The sequence below is a fragment of the Pristis pectinata genome, chromosome 10, assembly GCF_009764475.1.
Source record: "Pristis pectinata isolate sPriPec2 chromosome 10, sPriPec2.1.pri, whole genome shotgun sequence".
In the NCBI taxonomy this organism is placed as follows: Eukaryota; Metazoa; Chordata; class Chondrichthyes; order Rhinopristiformes; family Pristidae; genus Pristis; species Pristis pectinata.
In genome coordinates, this window is record NC_067414.1 from 97222886 (window position 1) to 97245046 (window position 22161).

Genomic DNA, 22161 nt, shown 5'->3' on the forward strand with positions numbered 1-22161 from the left:
AAATGTATGATTTAACCTAGAGTGAAGCATTGGCTTGTGTGAGAGTACTTCACACACAGATTGTAGTCATGCAGCAGGAAAACTAGCCCTTCAGCATATCGAGTTGTACGAGATGTTGATGAGGCTGCATTTGGAATATTGTGTCCAGTTTTGGTCATCTTGCTACAGGAAAGATATCATTAAGCTGGAAAGAGTGCAGAGGAGATTTACAAGGATGTTGCCGGGACTTGAGGGATTGAGTCATGGAGGGAAGTTGAGCAGATTGGGACTTTTCATTGGAGCGTAAGAGAATGAGGGGTGATCTTATACAGAATGGTCATAAATCCTCTCCCTGAGAATCCTCTTCAATAGCTTCCCTACCACTGACATGAGACTCACCAGTCTATAGTTTCCAGGACAATCCCTTTTTCCCTTCTTGAATAATGAATGACATCTAGGAAATCTACTGAATTTTGCAGAGGTTGGGCTGAGGAGTGGCAGATGGAGTTCAACCCACAAAAGTGTGAAGTGATGCACTTCGGAAGATCGAATTTGAAGGCAGAAGACAAAGTTAATGGCAGGACTCTTAGCAGTGTGGAGGAACAGAGGGATCTTGGGGTCCACGTCCATAGATCCCTCAAGGTTGCCGTGCAGGTTGATAGGGTTGTTAGGAAGGCAAATGGTGTGTGACCTTCATTAGTTGGGGTATTGAGTTCAAGAGCTGCGAGGTAATGTTGCAGCTCTATAAAACTCTGGTTAGAGCACACTTGGAGTATTGTGTTCAGTTCTGGTCGCCTCATTATAGGAAGGATGTGGAAGCTTTTGGGTGGGTGCAGAGGAGATTTACCAGGATGCTGCCTGGATTAAGAGCATGTCTTTTGAGGATAGGTTGAGCAAGCTTGGGCTTTTCTCTTTGGAGAGGAGGAGGATGAGATGTGACTTGATAGAGGTGTACGAGATGATGAGAGGCATAGATTGAGTGGACAGTCAGAGACCTTTTCCCAGGGCGACAATGGCTCTCATGGGGGCATAATTTAAGGTGATTGGAGGAAGATATAAGGGGGATTCAGAGAGTGGTGGGTGCGTGGAATGCACAGCCAGCAGAGGTGGTGGAGGCAGATACATTATGGACATTTAAGAGACTCTTAGATAGCCACATCAATGATAGAGAAATGGAGGGCTATGTGGGAGGGAAGGGTTAGCTAGATCTTAGAGCAGGATAAAAGTTCGGCACAACATTGTGGGCTGAAGGGCCTGTACTGTTCTGTAATGTTCTATGTTACTGAAGTAGTAGACAGGAATGTTTCTGAATGTCATTCTTATGGCTGTTGAGAAGGTTTTTGATAGTTAGAATCTGTTAAATTTGAAGCCCATGGAAGTGAAGACCTGGTCATAAAACTGACTGAATAGCAGGAGATAAATGGGCAGGAACAGCAGCACGGCACCAGGGAATCCGAGCGGCATTTATGCAGCTAAAACTCTTCCCTCATATTTTGTAGTGACTTGGAGATATTAGAGAGCCTCATATCCACATTCACACACACGGTGACATTAAGAGAAGTGTAGATGAACATTACAGATGTTTTAGAACATAGAACCATACAGCATAGGAACAGGCCCTTCGGCCCACGATCTCTGTGCCGAGCGTGATGCCAATTTCAACTAATCCCATCTGCCTGCACATGGTCCTTAACCCTCTATTCCCTGCCTGTTCACGTGCCTGTTTAAATGCCTCCTAAACGTCACTATTGTATCTGCTCCCACTACCTCCCCTGACAGTGCGTTCCAGGCACCTACCACTCTGTTTTAAAAAAAAATTTGACTTGTAAATCTCCTTTAAACTTTCCCTTCTCACCTTAAACCAATGCCCTCTAGTATTTGACATTTCCACCCTGGGAAAAAGACTGTTGATTCTATCTATGCCTCTCAATTTTATAAACTACTCTGAAGTCCCCCCTCAGCCTCTGATACCCCAGAGGAAATGATCCAAGTTTGTCCAATCTCTTCTGATAGATAATGCAGTCCAATCCAAGTTTTGATTTACCAAATGTATGAAATGGATTTCACTATTGGAAAAATGAAGTAATCTGAAACGAGAATTTTCTAAATAGTGAAAGGATGGAAGTAATGGAGGTCCAATGAGCATTAAATGTGTGAGATAGTCTGTGGTTAATGGAATGTGGCCTTTGCATCCAGAAGACAGGAGGGTGACATCTGTGTTGCAGTTTGCAGAGCCCTGGTTAGACTGCACTCTGATAGTTCTGGGCATCACTCCTCCGAAAAGTGCGCACTTGGAACGGGCATGCAGATTTACTCCGCTGCAGTCTGGAATGAATGCAAACTGAATGGAGAGGGGCTGAAACTCCTTTCACTGCTTAAAGAATCCAAAGTCAGGGATCAAAAACACAGGCAGGCCACCCAGGAGTGAGGCTAGGAAACACCAGGCAGGAAAGCTGTCGGGAGTTAGCAACCTTTCACCAAGTGCCTCTTGTTGCCAGGTTGGTTGTTAATTTTAAACCTGAAATTGGTTATTGGAGGTGTTGGGGATTGGGGTAAGAGGTTTACACATGGAGTTGGATCGGCCATGATCCTGTGGAATCAGCTTGATGTATGAAATAGCTTGGTCCTCCCCCTATATTCCTGGACGTACTAAATTGGCTTATTATTGTCACGTACCGAGGTACTGTGTAAAACTTTGTTTTGCGTGCCATCCATACAGATCAATTTGCCACATCAGTACATTGAGGTAGTGTACAAGGGAAAAGCAATAACAGAATGCAGAATAAAGTGTTCCAGTTACAGAGAGAGTGCAGTGCAGGCAGTCAGTAAGGTGCAAGGCCACAACGAGGTAGATTGAGAGGTCAGGAGACCATTTTCCATACAAGGGAACTGTTCAATAGTCTTATAACAGTGGGATAGAAGCTGTCCTTGAGCCTGGTGGTACGTGCTTTCAGGCTTTTGTATCTTCTGCCTGATGGGAGGGGGAGAAGAGAGAATGTCCAGGGTGGGAGGGGTTTTTCTAAACCCTTCAGGATGGGTGATGTTGAGCTTGGCTATAATACTTCAGTGTTGCTGTGATATTTATTATCAGTGAGAGGCATCACTGCCTCCTATTTAATAGCTTCTAACATTTCAGTCAGCAAATACACTTTTTTCCTTTTGCAGGAGCTGCTATTTTCTTTGAATTCAAACATTACAAACCCAAGAAGAAGTTTACAAGCACAAAGTGTTTTGCTTTTATGGAAATGGATGAAATCAAAGCTGGAGAGATAGTTATAGAACTGTGAGTATTGGACCATCTGATAAAGATTTCACTTTGCCTACATTGGACCTTCCCAGGTTTTGACAGAAGAATCTGTGCCTTTATTACCCCTAGTGTTAGCTATTCCAATGCACTACCACCAGCCTCAAGATTTGTATTCCATTCCAAGCTCTACTGCTTATATCCAACTTCCACTGATCAGCCCTAAGTTAGCTCACCTGCTAAGCTTCTGGGTCCAACAACATCTTCATTTTATCATTCCTATCCTTGTTCATAAATCCCTCCACAACAAAGCCTCTGCCACCTCCATAACCACTTCTAACCCTACCATACTTTGAGCTCCTGTACAGATTCATGTTGATAGGCTGAATGGCAGCCTCCTGTCCATTCTGGCTCTTAATTGAGCACTTCCATTGCCTCACTCTTCCTCTCCCAAGCGGCTATCCTGTTTTCTTTGGAAGTCCCAGTTAATTCGGGGCACAGAAATGTCTATCTTCGCATCATGCTGGGACCTTTTGCAAAGTTTTAAGTCTGTGCCACCAATTTCTTGAACCATCAGTGAGAACAGCTTCCATCTCCTTAACCTCTCTGAAGAAATCATTATTTTTGTCCACTCTTTGGCTGAAATAAGAACAGTAAAAGCAGCAGGAGACCATTCGGCCCCTTGTGGCTACCCTCCCCTTTAGTCAGACCACGGTTGACCATTTACCACTTTGCTGTACTAACCTGACCCTTGCTTCACTTAAAATCTAAAATAGTTGATTTTAGCTGTGAAGAGCCTTCCCAGCCTCTTGGGTTAAGAATTCCAAAGATTCGCTGCTCTCCAGGGGAAGAAATTTTTTCTTATCTATTGCCCTGAGTGGTTGCCCCCACCCACCCCATTTTGAAACTCTGACCCCTGGTTCAGAGGAAACATCGAGCTGTTATTGTGCATGAAACACAAGAAACAAGCAGGCAGAAGCAGCAGGTGGCAAATAGCATCCTTTATTGTTGGGGAAATTTGCTTAGAAAAAGCAAAGTATTGTTTCAATTGTACAAGATGTTGGCAAGGCCACTCCTGGAGTGCTGTGCACAGTTCTAGTCCCCCTTTAAGAAAAGATGTACTGGCATTGGAGGCAGTCCAAATGGGACCCAATGATGAGAGTTCTGCGATGAGAGGGTTGTCCGATCAGGAGCAACTGAAGAAATTAGATCTGCACCTGTATTCTTTGAGTTTACAGGAATGAGGGCTGATTGTATTGAGAGACAGGTGGCCTAAATCTGATCCTGTTTTCTTGTATTGTCATGGAGTTGTACAGCAGAGAAACAGGCCCTTTGGCCCACCACATCCGTGCTGACCTGTTTGCCCATCTATACTAATCCCATTTGCTACACTGTGACCATATCCTCCTAAGCCTTGCCCGGTCGAGTCCCTAAGGGCGTCTTAAACATAGTGATTGTATCTGATTCCATCCCTCCTCTGGCTGATATCTGGAACTTGAGGCACTCTGTATAAAACTGAAAACATCCCTCAGATCCCCTTAAATCCCCTTCCTCTCACCTTAAGTCTATGCCCTTGTTTCTTCTGTTTCAAGCAAGGGAAAGGTTCTGACTATCTATACCATCTTTGCCTCTAATAAACATATACACCTCAGGTCATCCCTCAGCCTCCTTTGCTCCGGGGAAAACAAGCCCAGCCTTTACACTCTCAGCAACGTCCTAGTGAATGTCCTTTGCATAGGACTGCACACAATACTCCAAGTGTGGCCTAACCAGTACTTTGTAAAGTTGCAACACAATGTCTTAACTTATACATTCCATCCTCAACCCAGGAAGGAAAGCATAGCCCTACCATTTACTGTATATGTCCCACCCCTATTTGATTTTTCCATAATACATCACCACACACTTCCTGGGATTAAATTCCATCTGCCAATGTTCTGCCCAACTTTCCATCTGATCCATATCCTGCTGGAGCCTCGGGCAACCTTCCTCACTGTCCACGCCAACTTTTGTATCATCTGCAAACGTCCCCTATTCAAGCCCAAGTCATTAATACATATCACACACAGCTCAGGTCCCAGCACCGATCCCTGCGGTACAGCTGTGATTCTTGTTAGTACGGAAATGAGAAACTGCTTCCTTTTCGTTCACATTGGCATTCTTTATCTCTAGATGCTTAGTATTAAGTCTGAGATATAAATTTTAGGCACCAAAGTCAGCTACAGACACCAAAACATCTGTGATCTTCTTGAACAATGATGCAGTTGGATTGAGGGCTTGGGCATCTCCCACTTCATGCAGATTTCTACAGAGGTTAACTAAGTATATCAGTAATCCTACTGGACCAGTTTTGTCATGACATTGCTGCATTCTATATCTTAATTGCTAAAACATCCCAGGAGTGAACAATTATCTTAATGTACTCTTGCCACCAGTGTAACAGTTGTCAAAACCCTCAATTTAATTTGTTAGAACAGCTGTGGACTATTTAGATCAGAGGTTAAGGAGAGATTTAGTATCTGTTCACAAATGACCTTTGTCACCTCGAGCTTACCTTCAGGCCTTGATATTGAAGCATCACATCCCACAACTGTTTGCGGAACTCCAAAGTATATCAGATCAGTGTAGCTTCTCGGGTTAATAAATGGAGAATCAAATGCCTTGTTATAACTCCACAACTTGTCCTTAAGTGAACGCTCAGCCAATTATAGTAGCTGAAGACTTAAATACTTTCTCTCTCTCTGCTCAGATACAAAAAGCCAACTGACTTTAAGAGAAAAAAGCTGCATTTGCTGACCAAGAAACCGCTGTATCTCCACCTCCATCAAACGTTGCATAAGGAGTGATTTACTGCAGCTACTGGGGCAAACGAACAAGTGTTGTGGTAACTGTGTGTGTATGTGTACAGCAGAATCCCAGTCGTGCTGGACAGCACATCTCTATGATCAACTACTTGCAATAACAGTATCAGTGTTCAGTGTTCCCTGAAGACAACATCCTATGTCCAAACTGCTGCTGGTGCAATTCAGGAAATTTTCATGCTGGTTAACACCCAGTTTATTATTTTAGCAACTGATTAATCCCAAACTGTTGGAGAACAACTTCACAAAGCAGGCTGAATGAGAAAATACAAGTTACTAATGGAGCAGTCATGTTTAAAACCCACTTTCCATGCTGTGATCATCGAGGCAGCAGCTTTGCAGTTAACTGTTACACTAAAGGACAAGATTAAGTGGACAAATAAAGGATCTTGGCTTCTGTGTTTTAATGTGGAGGTGTGAGTGGTGAACAGTATATAGTGGTACTTTTTAACAAGGACCCTTCTGTCTGTCTGGAAGCTTAGCTAGAAATGTATTTGAAGTGCCAGAGTGAGATGTGTTTGGCCAAAGCTCTAAAAATTGTATTCTTTGTCTAATCATTGCACTACAACAGCATGTAGCACTGTTTTTTTGCCTTTGTACATAACTGTTTAGTATCCTGTTCATTAACACTTGTGGAGTTTATAATAAATTTTATGGTATAATAATGAGGGTGAGTGGGTAGGGGAAGAGAAAGGGAAGTTGGAAGCAAGACTGCTTTGATTCATGCCAGTCAATCTGTATATTCCTACCAACAGTGACTTACATGGAAAGAAAATAATGAGGCCCAAGATCACCACTGAGCAACATGCAGTGACAACCCAGTAATTTTAATCTTTATTAATAAATTCTCAATAGTAAAATAAGTTACATCTGGCCTTACTTGTACAGGGTGTTCCTGTCCTTTTTTTTCCCCCCAAAGAGAAATCAAACTAAAAACAGGCTGGCTGTTACACAAATGGATAGTTCATTGAAATGGTTTGTGTACGAATTACAAATGTATTGCCATGACGACATAATCAGGCCGCTCTCATTAGTTATTTCCACAGGAAAAGTTTCTTTTTCTGCAACCATAAAAAATAAAAGGCCTCAAAACACTGCTCACAGATTAGCAAGAGATTTACTACACAAGACACAGGTACCCTAATATTGCACTATTTACTCCTTTGATTGGCAAAGTGGCTACCTTCTGACAGATTCCAAGTTTGACGCTGTAAACAGCATGTTATACTTAATTTGCAAATCTCCCATCAACGTTCCTATCCATTTCCAAAGTTGGAAGGTACAGAACTCCAGCTGTCCAAGAGTTTTCTGGCTGAAGAATAAGTTGGTGACTGAATGTGTCTGATCATCATTCACATGGGTAACACCACTGCTATAATAATGGGATCCTCCAGCAGCCAGCATAGTTTAAACACGTCTGATAATCAGACCTGCTAGTGAAATTATTCCCAATTACAAGTAACTGAGAAACAAACGAGGGCCCTGGAATACTTTAAGGGTTCCCCAGCAAGTCTGGTTTACATACATCAAGTACAACTGCCTGAGGTGGGTCATCAGTCAAATCGAAAGCCTAGCATCAAGTCTTTAAAATCACTGGCGGTTATCTGGGCCAGGGGGAAAGTCACGGGCTCCAGGAGGAGGTGTTGGCCCGGGAGGCAGACTCCTGGGCCCACGTGGGAACTCCCTTGCACCAGGTGGGAAGTCTCTCAGAGCGTGAGGTGGTGGTAAGGGTCCAGGAAGGAATGGTCTGTGCCCAGGAGGTGGGAACGGGCCTGGAGGGTAATCTCGGAGGGCTGGAACACGCACTGTGAATAAAAAATAGACACGCACAGGTCAGACTAAGAGCAGTTGTCATTTGAAACACCGTGAGAGTAAACGGCAGCAGGGACGTTCAACCTACCTAGATGGTTCTGCGGGAGTGGCACCGGTACCGGTCCATAGGTGCCTCTGGGTGCGGGAGGTCCGTGGCGGGGTCCAGGGGGAGGCATCCCACCCAGAGGCGAATTCATTATAGGTGTCCCTGGGAAAGACGGTGCAGCCTGAGAGACATCAGCAGTCACCTGGTAGGGAGAAGAGAGCTTTAAAAGCTTCTGTGTCCAGAAGTTGCCCATCTCTTTAAAGCAAGCCTCTGTTTTAACCACCCAATCCTTTCCAGCAACATCCATAGAGCAGTCAGAGCTTTCGAAGTACAGGCATCGACAAACCAGCAAACGTAACCCAGGACAAACAAGCCTTACAGTGACATTCATAAAAATGCAAGGTTAGTTCATCTGACAACTGACCAAAGCACAAAGGGCAGTCATTTCCACAAATGTACGATCTGAGCTTATCAAACCAAGTATCCAAGCAGTTAGTTTTATTAAATATGCAAATTACTAGTGGGTCATGAATTCCAAGTATTTAAATTCAATCTCCTGTGCCCATTACTCACTGCCTTTGATTGTTCAGAGGGTGGATTAGGTAAAGATGCTGGCTCTTCAGCCTTGGCAACAGCATCTTGCTACAGAGAAAACCAACAGATGAAATGGAGAGTAAAAGTGTAAAACAGTTGCAAGTCAGCTAAGTGCTATTGCTGTTCCACTCATCGCACTGACCACCTCTGGCGGGAGGGCAACACGACAGGGAGCCTGGGACTGATTCTGCCCCTCCTGAGGGGATGATCCCACTGATAGCAAGAGGTTCAAATCCAGAAATTCCTGATTCCCCTTGTCATGTCACTTACACCCTTAACCAGCAGGGGACGTGGAAATATCTTAAAAACATTTCAGGTTGAACTGTTGCACTGCTTTCTGTCAAAGTAACGTCATTAAAAAGTGACAAAATCAAAACTTAGCAAAAAGGGGACCCACATCAGAAGGGAAATCATCCTGTTTTAACAACTAATGCCCAAGTAGTCAGGTGCAAAACCTACCATTGCACACTCCATCATATTCGGGGAAGATGTCCTCGGCCCGCTGGGCAGTTGACCGGGTCCCCCTGAGCCCATTTCTGCTGAAGATAAAATTCATCATGAAAATTCTCAGCTGACAACTCTTTAAAAACAAAACTGTGCCAGTCTCAGACAGTGCAACAGAGACTGACAAAAACAGGAGCAGGGTGAGAGAACTCAGTAATGCATAAAGTCGAGGGATTATTGGCATTTGAGTGGAGGAAGTTAAGGGAAGGTTAGTGGGACAACGGTGGTGAGAGTTTCATAGGATGCAGGAAAACCATTTCCACTGACAGATCAGTCGGCAGAAATCAGAATAACTATTGAAGTGTCCAGTGCATGAAATCAGGGGAATTTGTTTTACACGGCAAGTTATGATTTGAAGTACAAGGCATGCAAAGTGGCCCAGTGCGTGGGGCACAGCACCACAGCAAAGGATGCATTGGGTGGAGTGACGCACAAGGTTGCAGCAAGGAGTAGATCGGCTAAGCATCGAAGGTTCGAGGGCTCATCTTTGTTCATGCTTGTTTCTCTCTCCACAGATGCTGCCCGATCTGCTGAGTTTCTAACAGTTTGTCTTTAATTACAATTTCCAGCATCTGCAGTTCTTTTTTCATGACACTGAACTACTGCCCTGCCACACTTTTCTATGGATCTGGATTCATAAGACTGAGATTATCCAGAGATAATCAAACATTGCTTTTTTTCAAAACCACAAGCAATTGAAAGATGTTTCAGCAGAATCCATCCCAAGCCACCACTTGCTTTGGTTGTCATTTTACATTTATTTTATTTAAACTTACCCACTCTGTTAGCTAGTGGAAGCCCACGAATTTCACCTGGACCAGAAATTCGTCCAGACATTATACCCGATTCTGAAGGTGGTCTCCGGGGTCCAGGATAACCATCCATTGGACCTGAAAAAGCAGCATTAAAATTGAGAGGGTTAATCTGTCACTTCATGAACAGGAGAATTAACACCAAGAAAATAACTATTAGTGGATCACCACCATCTTACAGTTTAATCTGAAGATCATAAAAAAGACACGACAGGCATTGGTCAATCATGTTATAAACGAATAATAAGCACATCTAATGGGGAATGGAGAAGAAATGCAAGGTTCCTTAGATCACGGATGAGGAGTTACAACCCATTGCGTGCAGAATGCAAGGACAGGATATTTCAAGTGTCCCAGAGGACCAAATGTAGAGGAAGTGAGCTCCAGTTCAGGATTTGAGCTCGAGTCCCAGCTGGAGTCACTGCAGAGAATCAGAGAGACCAAGTTCCTTGGATCGTGTGTTCCTGGAAATGACCACCCGTTGCCGCAGAGTCAGGATAGTGGGGTGGGGGAGAAAGTGCGAGCCAAGTGTTGTAGAAACACGCCAGTAGCCGGGACGTGGGTAGAAAAGGGGACAAAGTGTTGGGCTGGAGCTGGGAGAAGCAGAACCCGATTTCTGCCAGTGCCACGTGCCTGTGGATATAGAAACTGGGAAAGTTCAGAAGATTGCACGGCTGGAGAGATGGTGTAGGGGGAAGGGATTCAGATTCCTGGGGTACTGAGACCAGTTCTGGGGGAGGTGGACGGGTTACATCACATCTCCATGAAGCTGGGATAAAGTCCCCGCTGGAGGTTCACCAGAGCTATGGCAGGGGACAGGGTAATGAAAAGGAGAGAAACAAAACAGGGGAACAAAAGGTCCCCAGAGGATTGGGAGAGAGAGATTTCTCTGCAACAACAGTGCAGTTTTACATAGGATCAGACCAAGGGGAAGTACCAGGACAACTTAGATCTACAGTGCATGCACATACAGTAAATAAATAAAGCATATTAAAGGCTAGAGAGCAGCTAGTGTAATTGGCCGTGTTTGATTATTACGGTGTGGCAAATAATTGCTTTAAAAAGGCAGGATTGAGTCCGATAAATTCCTGAATAAAAATGTTCAGGAAAGTTAGGGGAGAAAGGAGAGGAGCCCCTTGTTTGAGGCTCTCCCACTGGTGAAAATATCCAAACATCCCAACATCTACCTTGTCCAGTCCCCTTAGGATCTTATATGTTTGAATAATGTCACCTCTCATTCTTCTGAACCCCAAGCAATTAAGCAGGGCTTAAAACAGGCCCAAACTATTTAAGTCTTACTTGGTAGGACAACCCTCTCATCCCAGTAATTAGGCTGGTGAACCTCCTTTGTACTGCCTCCAATTTTTAGGGTAGGGACCAAAACTCTACGCAGTATTCAAGGTGAAGCCTCAGCAACAGCCTTCCTAACTACGTGTTGGACTTGCCTGCCAGCTTTTTGCGATTCAGACCCACATCCCATATGTACTACACTTTCACTCTCTCCATTTGGAATTGGAATATTATTGTCGCATGTACCGAGGTACAGTGAAAAACTTGTCTTGCATACCATTCGTACAGATCAATTCAGTACAACAGTGCATCGAGGTAGCACAGGGTAAAACAATAACAGAATGCAGAATAAAGTGTCACAGCTACAGGGAAGTGCAGTGCAGGTAGACAATAAGGTGCAAGGTCATAACAAGGTAGATTGTGAGGTCAAGAGTCCATCTTATCGTATAAGTGAACCGTTCAATAGTCTTATCACTGTGGGATAGAAGCTGTCCTTGAGCCTGGTGGTATGTGCCCTCAGGCTCCTGTATCTTCTGCCTAATGGGAGAGGGGAGAAGAGAGAATGTCCAGGGTGGGTGGGGTCTTTGATTATGCTGGCTGCTTCACCAGGGCAGTAAGAGGTATAGACAGAGTCCATGGAGGGGAGGCTGGTTTCTGTGATGTGCTGGGCTGTGTCCACAACTCTCTGGAGTTTCTTGCGGTCCCGGGCAGAGCAGTTGCCATACCAAGCCGTGATGCATCCGGATAGGATGCTTTCTATGGAGATTTAGATGATAATCTGACTTTTGATTTCTCTTGCCGAACTGCACAACCTCACGCTTCCCCACATTAAACGCAATTTGCCTTTCACCCACTCGCTCAATCTACATCCTGTTGCAGAATCACAGTATCCTTATCACAAGATGCTCCTTCCACCTAGTTTTGTATCACTGTTCCTTGCTCCAAGTCATTAGTGTAAATAGTGAACAATTTTGGGCCAAGAACTGACCCCTGCCGTCCTCAAGTTACCTCCTTGCAGACTGAAAATCACCCATTTTCTCCCCAACTGTTTTCTGAAACAGCCATCCATTCTAAAACATCCTCCAATACCATCGGCTTCTAATTTATGCAGCAGCCTCCTATGAGGCACTTTGTCAAATGCCTTTTGGAAATCTAAATACACAACATCCATGGTTCCCCTCTATCAACTCTCCGTCACATCCTCAAAGAATTAGAGCAAATGTTTAAATTAGAATAAACATGATTTATCTTTCTTAAAACCATGTTGATTGGGTTTGATGATATTCAGCTTTCCTAAGCGATCAGCTATTTCCTGCTTGATTACTGACTCTAGCATCTCACCAATAACAGTTGTTAAACTAACAGATCTGTAGTTCCCTGCTGTTCTCCCCTTTTGAAGAAGAGTGAGTGGTTAGGGCCAGGAATCCAATGCTGGAGGTAGGTGTGGAGACAGATTCAATGGTGCTGTCAGTAGGGAGGTGCAACAGTGACAATACCTGGCCGCCGGTCCCACTGTGGAGGTGGTGAACCATGGTCAGACGATGGTCCCAACCGGTCCGGGCCAGGACCAATCCACTCGCGAGGAGGCAGAGCACCGGGAGGAACTCGATGGCCTGTAATTTATAAACCGGCAAGTTATTTCATGCTGGCCAATTTGCATTTACAGAACAGCACTTGCGCAGCAACATTACCTCCATCCCCCCGATCCCGGGGAAACCCACGACCTGCATTAACTGAGGGCGGGCGTACAAGGAGATCCATCATCATTGGCGGTGACGGAGGGCCAGCGCTCACAGGGGACGGCCCGTAAGAGTCATCACGAGATACTGGAGCTGGAACACAACAGGCAACGTTGTGATTTCATAGTCAGAGTCACACAGCACGGAAACAGGCCCTTGGGCCCAACTCGCCCATGCCAACCACGGTGCCCACCAAGCTAGTCCCATTTACCCGTATTTGGCCCACATCCCTCTAAACCCTCCTGTCCATGTACTTATCCAAATGTCTTTTAAGCGTTGTTATTGTACCTGCCTCAACCACTTCCTCTGGCAGCTCGTTCCACACACCCACCACCCTCTGCGTAAAGAAGTTGCCCCTCAGGTCTCTTTTAATCTTTTCACCTCTCACTGAAACCTGTGTCCTCTAGCTTTTAGTTCCTCTTCCCTGGGAAAAAGACTATGTGCATTCACCCTATCTATGCCCCTCATGAGTTTATACACCTCTATAAGGTCACCTCTCAATCTCCTATGCTCCAAGGAATAAAGTCCCAGCCTGCCCAACCTCTCCCTATAACTCGGGCCCTGAAATAGGATTTCAGCATGTTAACACATGGCATTTGTTTCCAAAAGTCATAAAACACAAAGTGCAAAGCACTTGCAGATGCGTTATTTTGTCACAAGATTCCACAGTGTAATCTTTTATGAATCTATAATTTGCCAAAACTGTGACTGCTTAAAAGTGGTTAATGCATGGGTGAGCTTAGATTGGATAGTGTGTGGGCCAGAACAAATCATATTTTAAACAGGATGACCCTGCCTTTAATTACAATTAAGAAACATTCATAAGCTACAGGAATAGAAATCCTTTTGACAAAGAATACTGACATTTCACAGAGGCACCAACGACGAGAAGGCATTCACACTGCCCGCAAAGTGAGGGTTTCTGAAGCAGTGCTCAATTCCTGCTCTGCACATTGTTTAAGAATTCTGCTTTCAACTGCAAACTGCACATTTTAAAATATTGTTAGGCATCCAGATTAACTGCATTAATTATGGACTGATTGCACGGAGATTGATCAAAGGCTGAGTTTGATTAGGCAACTGAATTGCAGCGAAGTGCCACCTGCAGGGAGAGCCCATGAGAGAGAGAGTGGGGCAGGAGAACATCAACAATGCATCCAGCCAGCCCAGGACTGTCGGCTCAAAGTACTTGAAATGCACCAAACGCCACAGCAACTTGACTTCCAACCAAAGAGTTCACCTCAACAGGTAAAGCAACCTGCCAAAACACCGAGCAGGGGCAGCACCTCACCTCGACAGATGTGGACACTGCAGCGTTAAAGATGCTCGAGCCCAGATGTGCACTGATGCTGGGAAGGAATCTATTGTTTAGGTTTTCTCTCTGTGCAGTCTCTACCCCATCCAGTCCCCCTTCTCTTCTACCAACCTCTGCACCAGTTTTAGCTGTCAGAGGCATCTTTGATGAAAATTATTTGGGACCAAGAGACCATAATAATGACCACAATTTCTTGCAAGATGTCTGGGTTCCTAAGGTGCATTGAAACACACTGCTCATGCAGGTTAGCAGTAACAGCCTTTGTCAAGAGACTCAAATGCAGAAATCGAGGACAATAAATGAGGAATTGGTCAATTGTGAAGCAACCTATGTCCCTGGAAGGTGGATTAGCCAGGTGGTTCCTTACCTCTGCGTCCTGGTCCCAGGGGTGGAGGCGCTCCTGGAGGGACCTGCCTGTCAGGCCTACCTGGAGTTGGCTTAATTATCGAAGGTCTTTGGACCTGGGAGAGCTTCTGGTTCAACTCAATCATCCTGCAACAACAAAGATCAAACCTGCAATTCCGTTCCACCTACATACTTGACTTGAAGGAACACATACTAAATTTAGCTGTTCAGCTCAATCTGCAGCCACTCTACGTGCATCTCACTGCCAGCTGCACTGGTTTACATAGAACATTACAGCACAGTACAGGCCCTTCGGCCCACAATGTTGTACCGACGTTTTAACCTGCTCTAGTATCTATCTAACCCTTCCCTTCCACATATCATTTGATACGGGTTCAGCCAACAAAAACCCATCAGCCCTTCACATGATTTCACGACCTAACACACCTTCAGTCTACATTCTCAGTGGGAGTAGCTCTCATTTACAGTGTATTTCTCCTTTTTTGTATCGTTTTCTGTTTTTATTTTCAATCCTTAATTTTAAATGGTTTGGTTAATTCATCCCTCAACCACATAACCAGAAGGGAACCCGAGCTGTTTATCATTACCACCCTGAGATTACCCCTCTTGAGCTCTGGCATCGTTCTAGTAAATCCGTGCTTCGTCCCTCTATATCCCAAATCTGTGCGTGACTCCAGTCTGATGGGGACTGAACAACTGCTAAGTCATTCCTGAACTCCAACTGACATCATATTTAGCCATTTTAATTACTCCTGTGCCTGTGCACCAGCTTTTACTGGTTAGTAGAAGTTGACACCCAAATCCTTTTGCTCCTCCACAGTTACAAGTCTCCTGCCATTAACTAAATATTCCGATGGATTCTCAGCTGGATAACCACAACACTTTGACAGTGAACCCCATCCCCAACAGAGTCCATCTTGTCCTACTCTTGGCAGGAAAGACTGCAGACACCAGAATCCAGAGTGAGAAACAAACTGCTGGAGGAACTCAGCAGGTCGGGCAGCATCTGTGAAGGGGGGGGGGGTGGGGGGGGGGGGGGGGGGGGGGAGAAATGGCTGATGTCTTGGGTCAGGATCATGCATCAGGATTCCACAGACAGTGTTAGACCTGCTGAGTTCCTCCAGCAATTTGTTCTTGTCCTACTGTAAACTTCCTGCTCTTGTCCACACAACTCACTGTGCCTACTAATCGAAAGTCTGCCACAAACCTGAAGACGGTGTTATGCCTTTATCCATCATTAATAAATAAAACTTAAACCGAGGCCCTGGGTTTACTTGTCCCAGCTCACTCTGGGACAAGCTCTCTGCTTCCAACCAATCACTGACCAACATCATGAAAGAATCTCTAATTATATTAATCTGTAGAATATCAAACGTCTGTTGGAAGTCCATTGGCATCTCGCGATCAAGTCAGCTACAAGGTCCCCTGCACAGACCCAGACTGAGACAAAACACTGGATGCAATTCTAAACAGGGACTTACTTTTGTCTTAAATTTGCAGTCTCCCTCTTCTCTTCCGTAAGTGTTCTTTCAGCTGAACGAGCACTTAACTGTAAGCAAACAGAGAATCTTGCTTTTTATCTTGATTAAATAGGCGCCACATAATGAATTGACCTGTACGATTGGTATGCAAGACAAGTTTTTCTCCGTACCTCGGTACAAGTGACAATAATAAGATATTTATTTATTAGTCACATGTACATCGAAACACACAATGAAATGCGTCTTACTTGGGGGCAGCCCGCAAGTGTCGCCACGCTTCCGGCACCAACATAGCATGCCCACAGCTTCCTAACCCATATGTCTTTGGAATGTGGGAGGAAACCGGAGCACCCGGAGGAAACCCACGCAGACAGAGGGAGAACATACAAACTCCTTACAGACAGTGGCCAGAATTGAATCCAGGTCAATGGCGCTGTAATAGTGTTACACTAACCGCTACACTACCATGCCTGCCCACTTGTAGCAATGATCAAAGCCTCCACAACAGAGGACCCGGAGTTGAGCAATTGGGTGGTCATTCAGGAGGGGGAGGGGGGTTCTGGACCCTATTTTCCAGGGTGAAATCACCAGGCACTTCACAATACTGAGAAAGTGCGCAATGTAGGAGGAATGGGTGACCACCCAAGAGGAGAGCAGGAACAGACAGGGATCCTCCGTTACTGGACTGCCCCGCAGATCCAGGGAGACAGGAGGATAAGGCCGCACAGTGTACATGTGCTCTATTAGTCGACTTTACTTGCTGCTTTTGAACAGTGTACCTCCAGACATCTCAGTAGTTTGTAAGCTTCACAGCTTTATCATCTGCTGTCACTATTTTTAGCAGCATCAAGGATAGTTATTCTCAGATCTCTCTCTTCAGTCCTACCAAAATAAACCAGAGGACACTTTGCTATAATTAACTTTATTTCGCCTTTGTCTCAGATTCTGCGAGCCTGTTTCTCCTCTCCTCCATACACCCGTTCAACCTGCTAAGATGTAAAGATTTCAACACCCTTAGCTCCAAACTTCGAGTCTAAGTCACTGATGGTGATCCCTGCAGGATATTCACTTCCTGCTTTCTGGCACTGAGAAGCCCCTCATCTCCTATCCTGGGATGTTTCGCGATGGGAAGCGAGAGCAGCCAGAGAAGTCACGGTCCACACTGAAACCAATAAAATGGATAGCAGTCGTGCAATGGGAGTTTAAGGAGTTAGGCATCTGACGAAAAGAAAGTATAAAATCTCGAGAATCTGGAGCAGTTAATGAGAGGAAGATGAGGTAGTACAATGTGGCCACAAGACAGAGCTCCCCACGTTGTGCCGCACCAAAGGAAATTCTACAAGAAGCTACAGGAAAGCTGGACTGAAACACAAGGGGCACCCACGCAGACGGGGTAAATCGATTAGGGGAAAGGATTTAAGATAAGGGAAAGGATTTAAGATAAGATTTCTTTATTAGTCACATGTACATTGAAACACACAGTGAAATGCATCGTTGCATAGAATGTTCTGGGGCAGCCCGCAAGTGTCGCCACACTTCCGGCACCAACACAGCATGCCCACAACTTCCTAACACCTATGTCTTTGGAATGTGGGAGGAAACCGGAGCACCCGGAGGAAACCCACACAGACACAGGGAGAACGTAAAAACTCCTTGCAGACAGCGGCCGGAATTGAACCATTATGCTAACCGCTACCCTACCACACCTGATTGTCAGGGCCGAGGCTAGAAGGGGAAATAGAGAAAAACCTGTGCAATAGAATCAGAAATGGCCAACATGGTTTGTCAAGAGTAGACCTTGTCTGACCAGAGTGATAAAACTGGGACATAGGAAGTGGAGTGAAGTGAGAGAGAATACAGAAAGATTTGCAGAGAGTTCCTATCCCAACGTAGCAGCTAAGAATTTAATTTGTAATTAAATAAATCTGGAACTGAAGCCACACATAGTAAGAACAACAAAACTATAGGTTGTCATAAAAAACCCACTGGGGAAGGGATCGGTCACCTTTACCCTGTCTGGGCTTTGTGCGAGTCTAGACTCACTGAGGGGCTTGACCCTTCCTCAGTTCAGGCCAGCTAACAATGGTCAGTAAGTGCCTGCCTTTCGTGAATGAACTCTTTTACAGGAAGGGAGATTACACAAACAGTGGGATGGAAGGAACGCAGGGTAGTGGGATTATACTTGTTTAATTTGTTCTAATGAAGGTCAGAAGGCTTCCTTTACATTATAAGTTTCTGTGGGAAATATAGGACAGGATATTGTGCCCAGCAAAGACTGGAGTATTCAGTGAAATTGAGTAATTAAGGTCACTTCCTGGCAACCAGGCCTTCATATATAGGCCACCTTAGAGTGCAGGTTAATGTTGAGAGACCTCTCTTCAGCCAGGCTGACATTACAGGTTAATTATCTTTTCCTGGGCACATTAACTGAAAGGTAAAAATCCAATCCCGGAACGATGGTCTGACTGGAACAACAAGTCAAACATCAAACTCACCCAATTTTCATGAGCCTTCTTCTCATGAGCAGCAATCTGAAAAAACAAAACACTTATTTGAAGAATGCAACAAGGGTAAAAGCAGAATCATCCCTTACATCCATTTGGAGTTCAGTATAGAAAGCGGGAAAATACTTCACCAATCTATTTCTATTAGTTCACCACACTAGACATGGATCAGTAAGCCGTCTCCACCACAGGATATTCAGCATAGCTAGCATTAGCATAGAGGACAGTAAACAAAGAGGCTGCAAAAGAGCCATCCTGCCTGTTGAAACCCACTGCTTGAGGATCCCTGCTGCACAATTCCAAGTTCAGTACCTCTAGCTCCAAGAGAAGGATTAAAAATTAATTCCAGGAAAAAAACCTGGGAACTTTGCTCCCAAATCAATACCTTTGCCTATTTCCTTAAGTAAACCGTGTCAGATACCACCTGCCTTTCATAAACCTATACAGCTGCTTCTGAATGTGCCCTCACAGGTCAGTATGCATTCTAGTTATAGTGTATAGCTTCAAGAAGCTTGCTCACTGCCTACATACAACTCACCAGTCCAGAGTAAGTTCATCTTCTATCCTCCCTCTGAACAGAGGTGCTAGTTTGGTAATTGTCTGTCCAACTTCCAAATCCAAGGTGAGAGGCTCCTACTTCCGACTTGCTCCATATTCTTGGCCAAATGCCACAAGGGTCCAGTGCCTTTCAAGAACATCTTCCTCACTTACATTCATCCTGGTACACATCCACGCCCTACCCTGTTGTGGCCTTTAATTGTCACTACCACATGATGGCAGAAGACGGCAAAGCTCTCACTGGCTATTTGAACATAGGAGCCATTTGGCCCATTAAGCCTGTACAATCAGAGCAATCCTATCAGTCCAACCTCCCAACTGATTTCCCTGTAACCTCTTCCCTTACTCTCTCATAGGCCCATCAACTAACAACCTCACACCCTAGCCAGTTCTCCTACAACCCACCTATATTAGGGGGTAATTTGCAGTGGCCAATAAAAGTACCAGCAAGTCTTTGGGATAGCCAAGGGTGGGGGTTGGGGAGTGGAGAGGAACCACACAGTCACAGGGAGAAGGTGCAAACTCCACACAGACAGCAAAGGACACCGGAAATGAGACTGGGTCCCTAGAACTGTGAGGCAGTAGCAGGAGCCGCTGTGCCACTGTGCTGCTACACAACTTTCACTGACCTTTCAACAACTTTCACTTCAACAGCCCGCTCACAGACAGCGTCCATCATCAAAGATCCCCACCATCCGGGCCATTCCATCAGGCAGGAGGTACAGAAGCCTGAAGTCCCACACCACCAGGTTCAGGAACAGCTACTTCCCTTCAACCATTCGGTTCTTGAAACAACCTGCACAACCCTAATCACTACCCCAGTATAGCAACACTATGACATTTTGCACTAAAATGGACTTCAACTTTTGTTCTAATTGTGTTCTTTCATGTAAAAATTATGTATAATTTATGTTTAACTTGTTTTTCTTGCAATCGCTGCTTATCTGATGCTCTGTGCCTGTGATGCTGCTGCAAGTAAGTTTTTCATTGCATCTGTGCACACATGTACTTGTGCGCAAGACAATAAACTCGACTTTGACCACTACTGGCCTCTCTGACACTGAAGCAACAGCCTAAGCGGTCCGACAGAAGAATAGAGGAGGAATGGACATGGCCCGAAGGAGAAGATAATTGTAGGAAAACACAACGGTGCTGGAGGAACTCAGCAGGCCAGGCAGCTTCATCGTGTTTTTCATCTAGATTCCAGCACGTGCAGTCCTTTATTTCTCAAGATAATTGCAGGAGATGGGGGGTGCGGGCTATGGATTTGCCTGCTGAGTGACTACCCTCTATAGAGTCATAGAGTTGTACAGCACAAAAAGAGGCCCTTCAACCCACCATGTCTATGCCAACCATCATGACGGATCCCATTTGCCTTCATTAATTCCATATCCCTCTATGTCTTGGTCATTCAAGTACACGTCCAGATGCAGTTGGGTGACGTGGGTTTGGATATCATGTGATGAAACAGCTTGGCTGACAAAGTGAAAAATTGCCCAGGTACATCGCGACCGCAAAAAAAAGTTAATCCAATCTGGCCAATTACTGCCAACAATCTATCAACTGCAATACTCAATCTGACAACAAGTGAACAGACAGGGCAGATGAGCTGACAGAACCTCTGGAGGACCCTCACTGGAAGCGATACATTTGAGAATGTGGGTGTCACCGGCAACGTAAGAATTTGTCTATTACTGATTGTCCTCAGGGTGGCGATGCTGAACAATTTTAGAACATAGAACATTACAGCACAGTACAGGCCCTTAAGCCCACAATGTTGTGCCGACCTTTTAACCTACTCTAAGATCAATCTAACCATTCCCTCCCACATACCCCTCCATTTTTCTATCATCCATGTGCCTAAGAGTCTCTTAAATGCCCCTAATGTATCTGCCTCTACCAGCACCCCTGGCAGTGTGTTCCATGCACCCTCCACTCTCTGTGTAAAATACTTACCTCTGATATTCCCCCTCTACTTTCCTCCAATCACCTTAAAATTATGCCCCCTCGTGTTAGCTATTTCCACCCTGGAAAAAAGTCTCTGACTGTCCACTTGATCTATGCCTCTTATCTTGTACACCTCTATCAGGTCACCTCTCATTCTCCTTCGCTCCAAAGAGAAAAGCCCCAGCTCGATCAACCTATCCTCGTAAGATTTTCTTTGAACCACTACAGCCCTTCTGGAGGAGGTGCTCCCACAGTACTGTTAGACCCAGCAACAATAAAGGCATAGCAACACATTTCTAAGTCAGTATAGTGAGCAACTTGGAGGGGAAACGGTAGGCGATCTTTTGTTTTTCCTTGTACTAGGGACTGCAGATTTGGAACGTTCCATCAGAGCAGCAACTGCACTGGCAACAGCAGTGCATTTTGTAGATGGTGTACACCGCAGTCACTGAGTACTGGTGGAGGGAATGAATATTTAGAGCGGTGAATGAGATATCAATCCAGCAGGCTTCTTGAGTGCTGTTGGAGATGCACTCAGAGAAACAAAGGACTGCAGATGCTGGAATCCGAATGAAAAACACGATGATGCTGGAGGAACTCAGCAGGCCAGGCAGCATCCATGGAGAAAAGCAGGCGGTCAATGTTTCGGGTCTGGACCCTTCTTCAGGACTGGAGATGCACTCATCCAGGCAAATGGAGAATATTCCATCACACTCATGAATTGTGCTTTGTCGATGGCAAAAAGGTTTGGAATGTCAGGAGATGAATTGCTCACCGCAGGATTCACAACTCCTGACCTGCTTATGGAGCACTGGTCCAGATGAGTTTCTGGGTAATAGTGATCCCAACGATGTTGATGGCAGAGGACTCAGCAATAGTAACAGGAAGCACTCCAGACAGGGAGTTAGACTCCCTCGGAGGAAAACATTATTGCCTGGCAATTTTGTGTTGTCAATGTCACAATATTCATAATCCAAACACTTTAAAACCCTCAACCACATCACTGAGCATTGCAGAACCAGACACCCTGCCCAGTTACCTGATTCTTGAATGATCTCTCAGTCTTCTGAAGCTCTTCTTCCATTTCTTGAATTCTTTGTCTAGCAAGT

The 22161-nt window shown here is 45.0% G+C and overlaps 2 protein-coding genes across 6 annotated transcripts in view; one reads left to right on the forward strand and one right to left on the reverse strand.

Moving 5' to 3' along the window:
* The window catches only part of aida (axin interactor, dorsalization associated), a 42869-nt gene extending 36116 nt beyond the window's left edge, over positions 1 to 6753 (forward strand). The window contains 2 exon segments of the mRNA XM_052024134.1: positions 3145 to 3262; positions 5973 to 6753. Coding sequence (XP_051880094.1) covers positions 3145 to 3262; positions 5973 to 6069 — 215 coding nt within the window. The 3' untranslated portion in view covers positions 6070 to 6753.
* Positions 6754 to 6906: 153 nt separating this feature from the next.
* Positions 6907 to 22161, reverse strand: part of mia3 (MIA SH3 domain ER export factor 3) — an 86321-nt gene continuing 71066 nt past the window's right edge. For 2 of the 5 annotated variants that reach the window (XM_052024109.1, XM_052024107.1), the window contains exons 20-30: positions 22092 to 22152; positions 18539 to 18574; positions 16044 to 16111; positions 14564 to 14688; positions 12834 to 12974; positions 12639 to 12755; positions 9817 to 9930; positions 8996 to 9075; positions 8516 to 8584; positions 7985 to 8144; positions 6907 to 7889 (exon numbers count right to left, since the gene is read on the reverse strand). In XM_052024109.1, the coding sequence (XP_051880069.1) occupies positions 7675 to 7889; positions 7985 to 8144; positions 8516 to 8584; positions 8996 to 9075; positions 9817 to 9930; positions 12639 to 12755; positions 12834 to 12974; positions 14564 to 14688; positions 16044 to 16111; positions 18539 to 18574; positions 22092 to 22152 (1186 nt within the window). In that variant the 3' untranslated portion in view covers positions 6907 to 7674. The remainder of the gene's footprint in view (positions 7890 to 7984; positions 8145 to 8515; positions 8585 to 8995; positions 9076 to 9816; positions 9931 to 12638; positions 12756 to 12833; positions 12975 to 14563; positions 14689 to 16043; positions 16112 to 18538; positions 18575 to 22091; positions 22153 to 22161) is intronic. The other 3 variants (XM_052024108.1, XM_052024111.1, XM_052024110.1) reach the window with 3 other exon arrangements.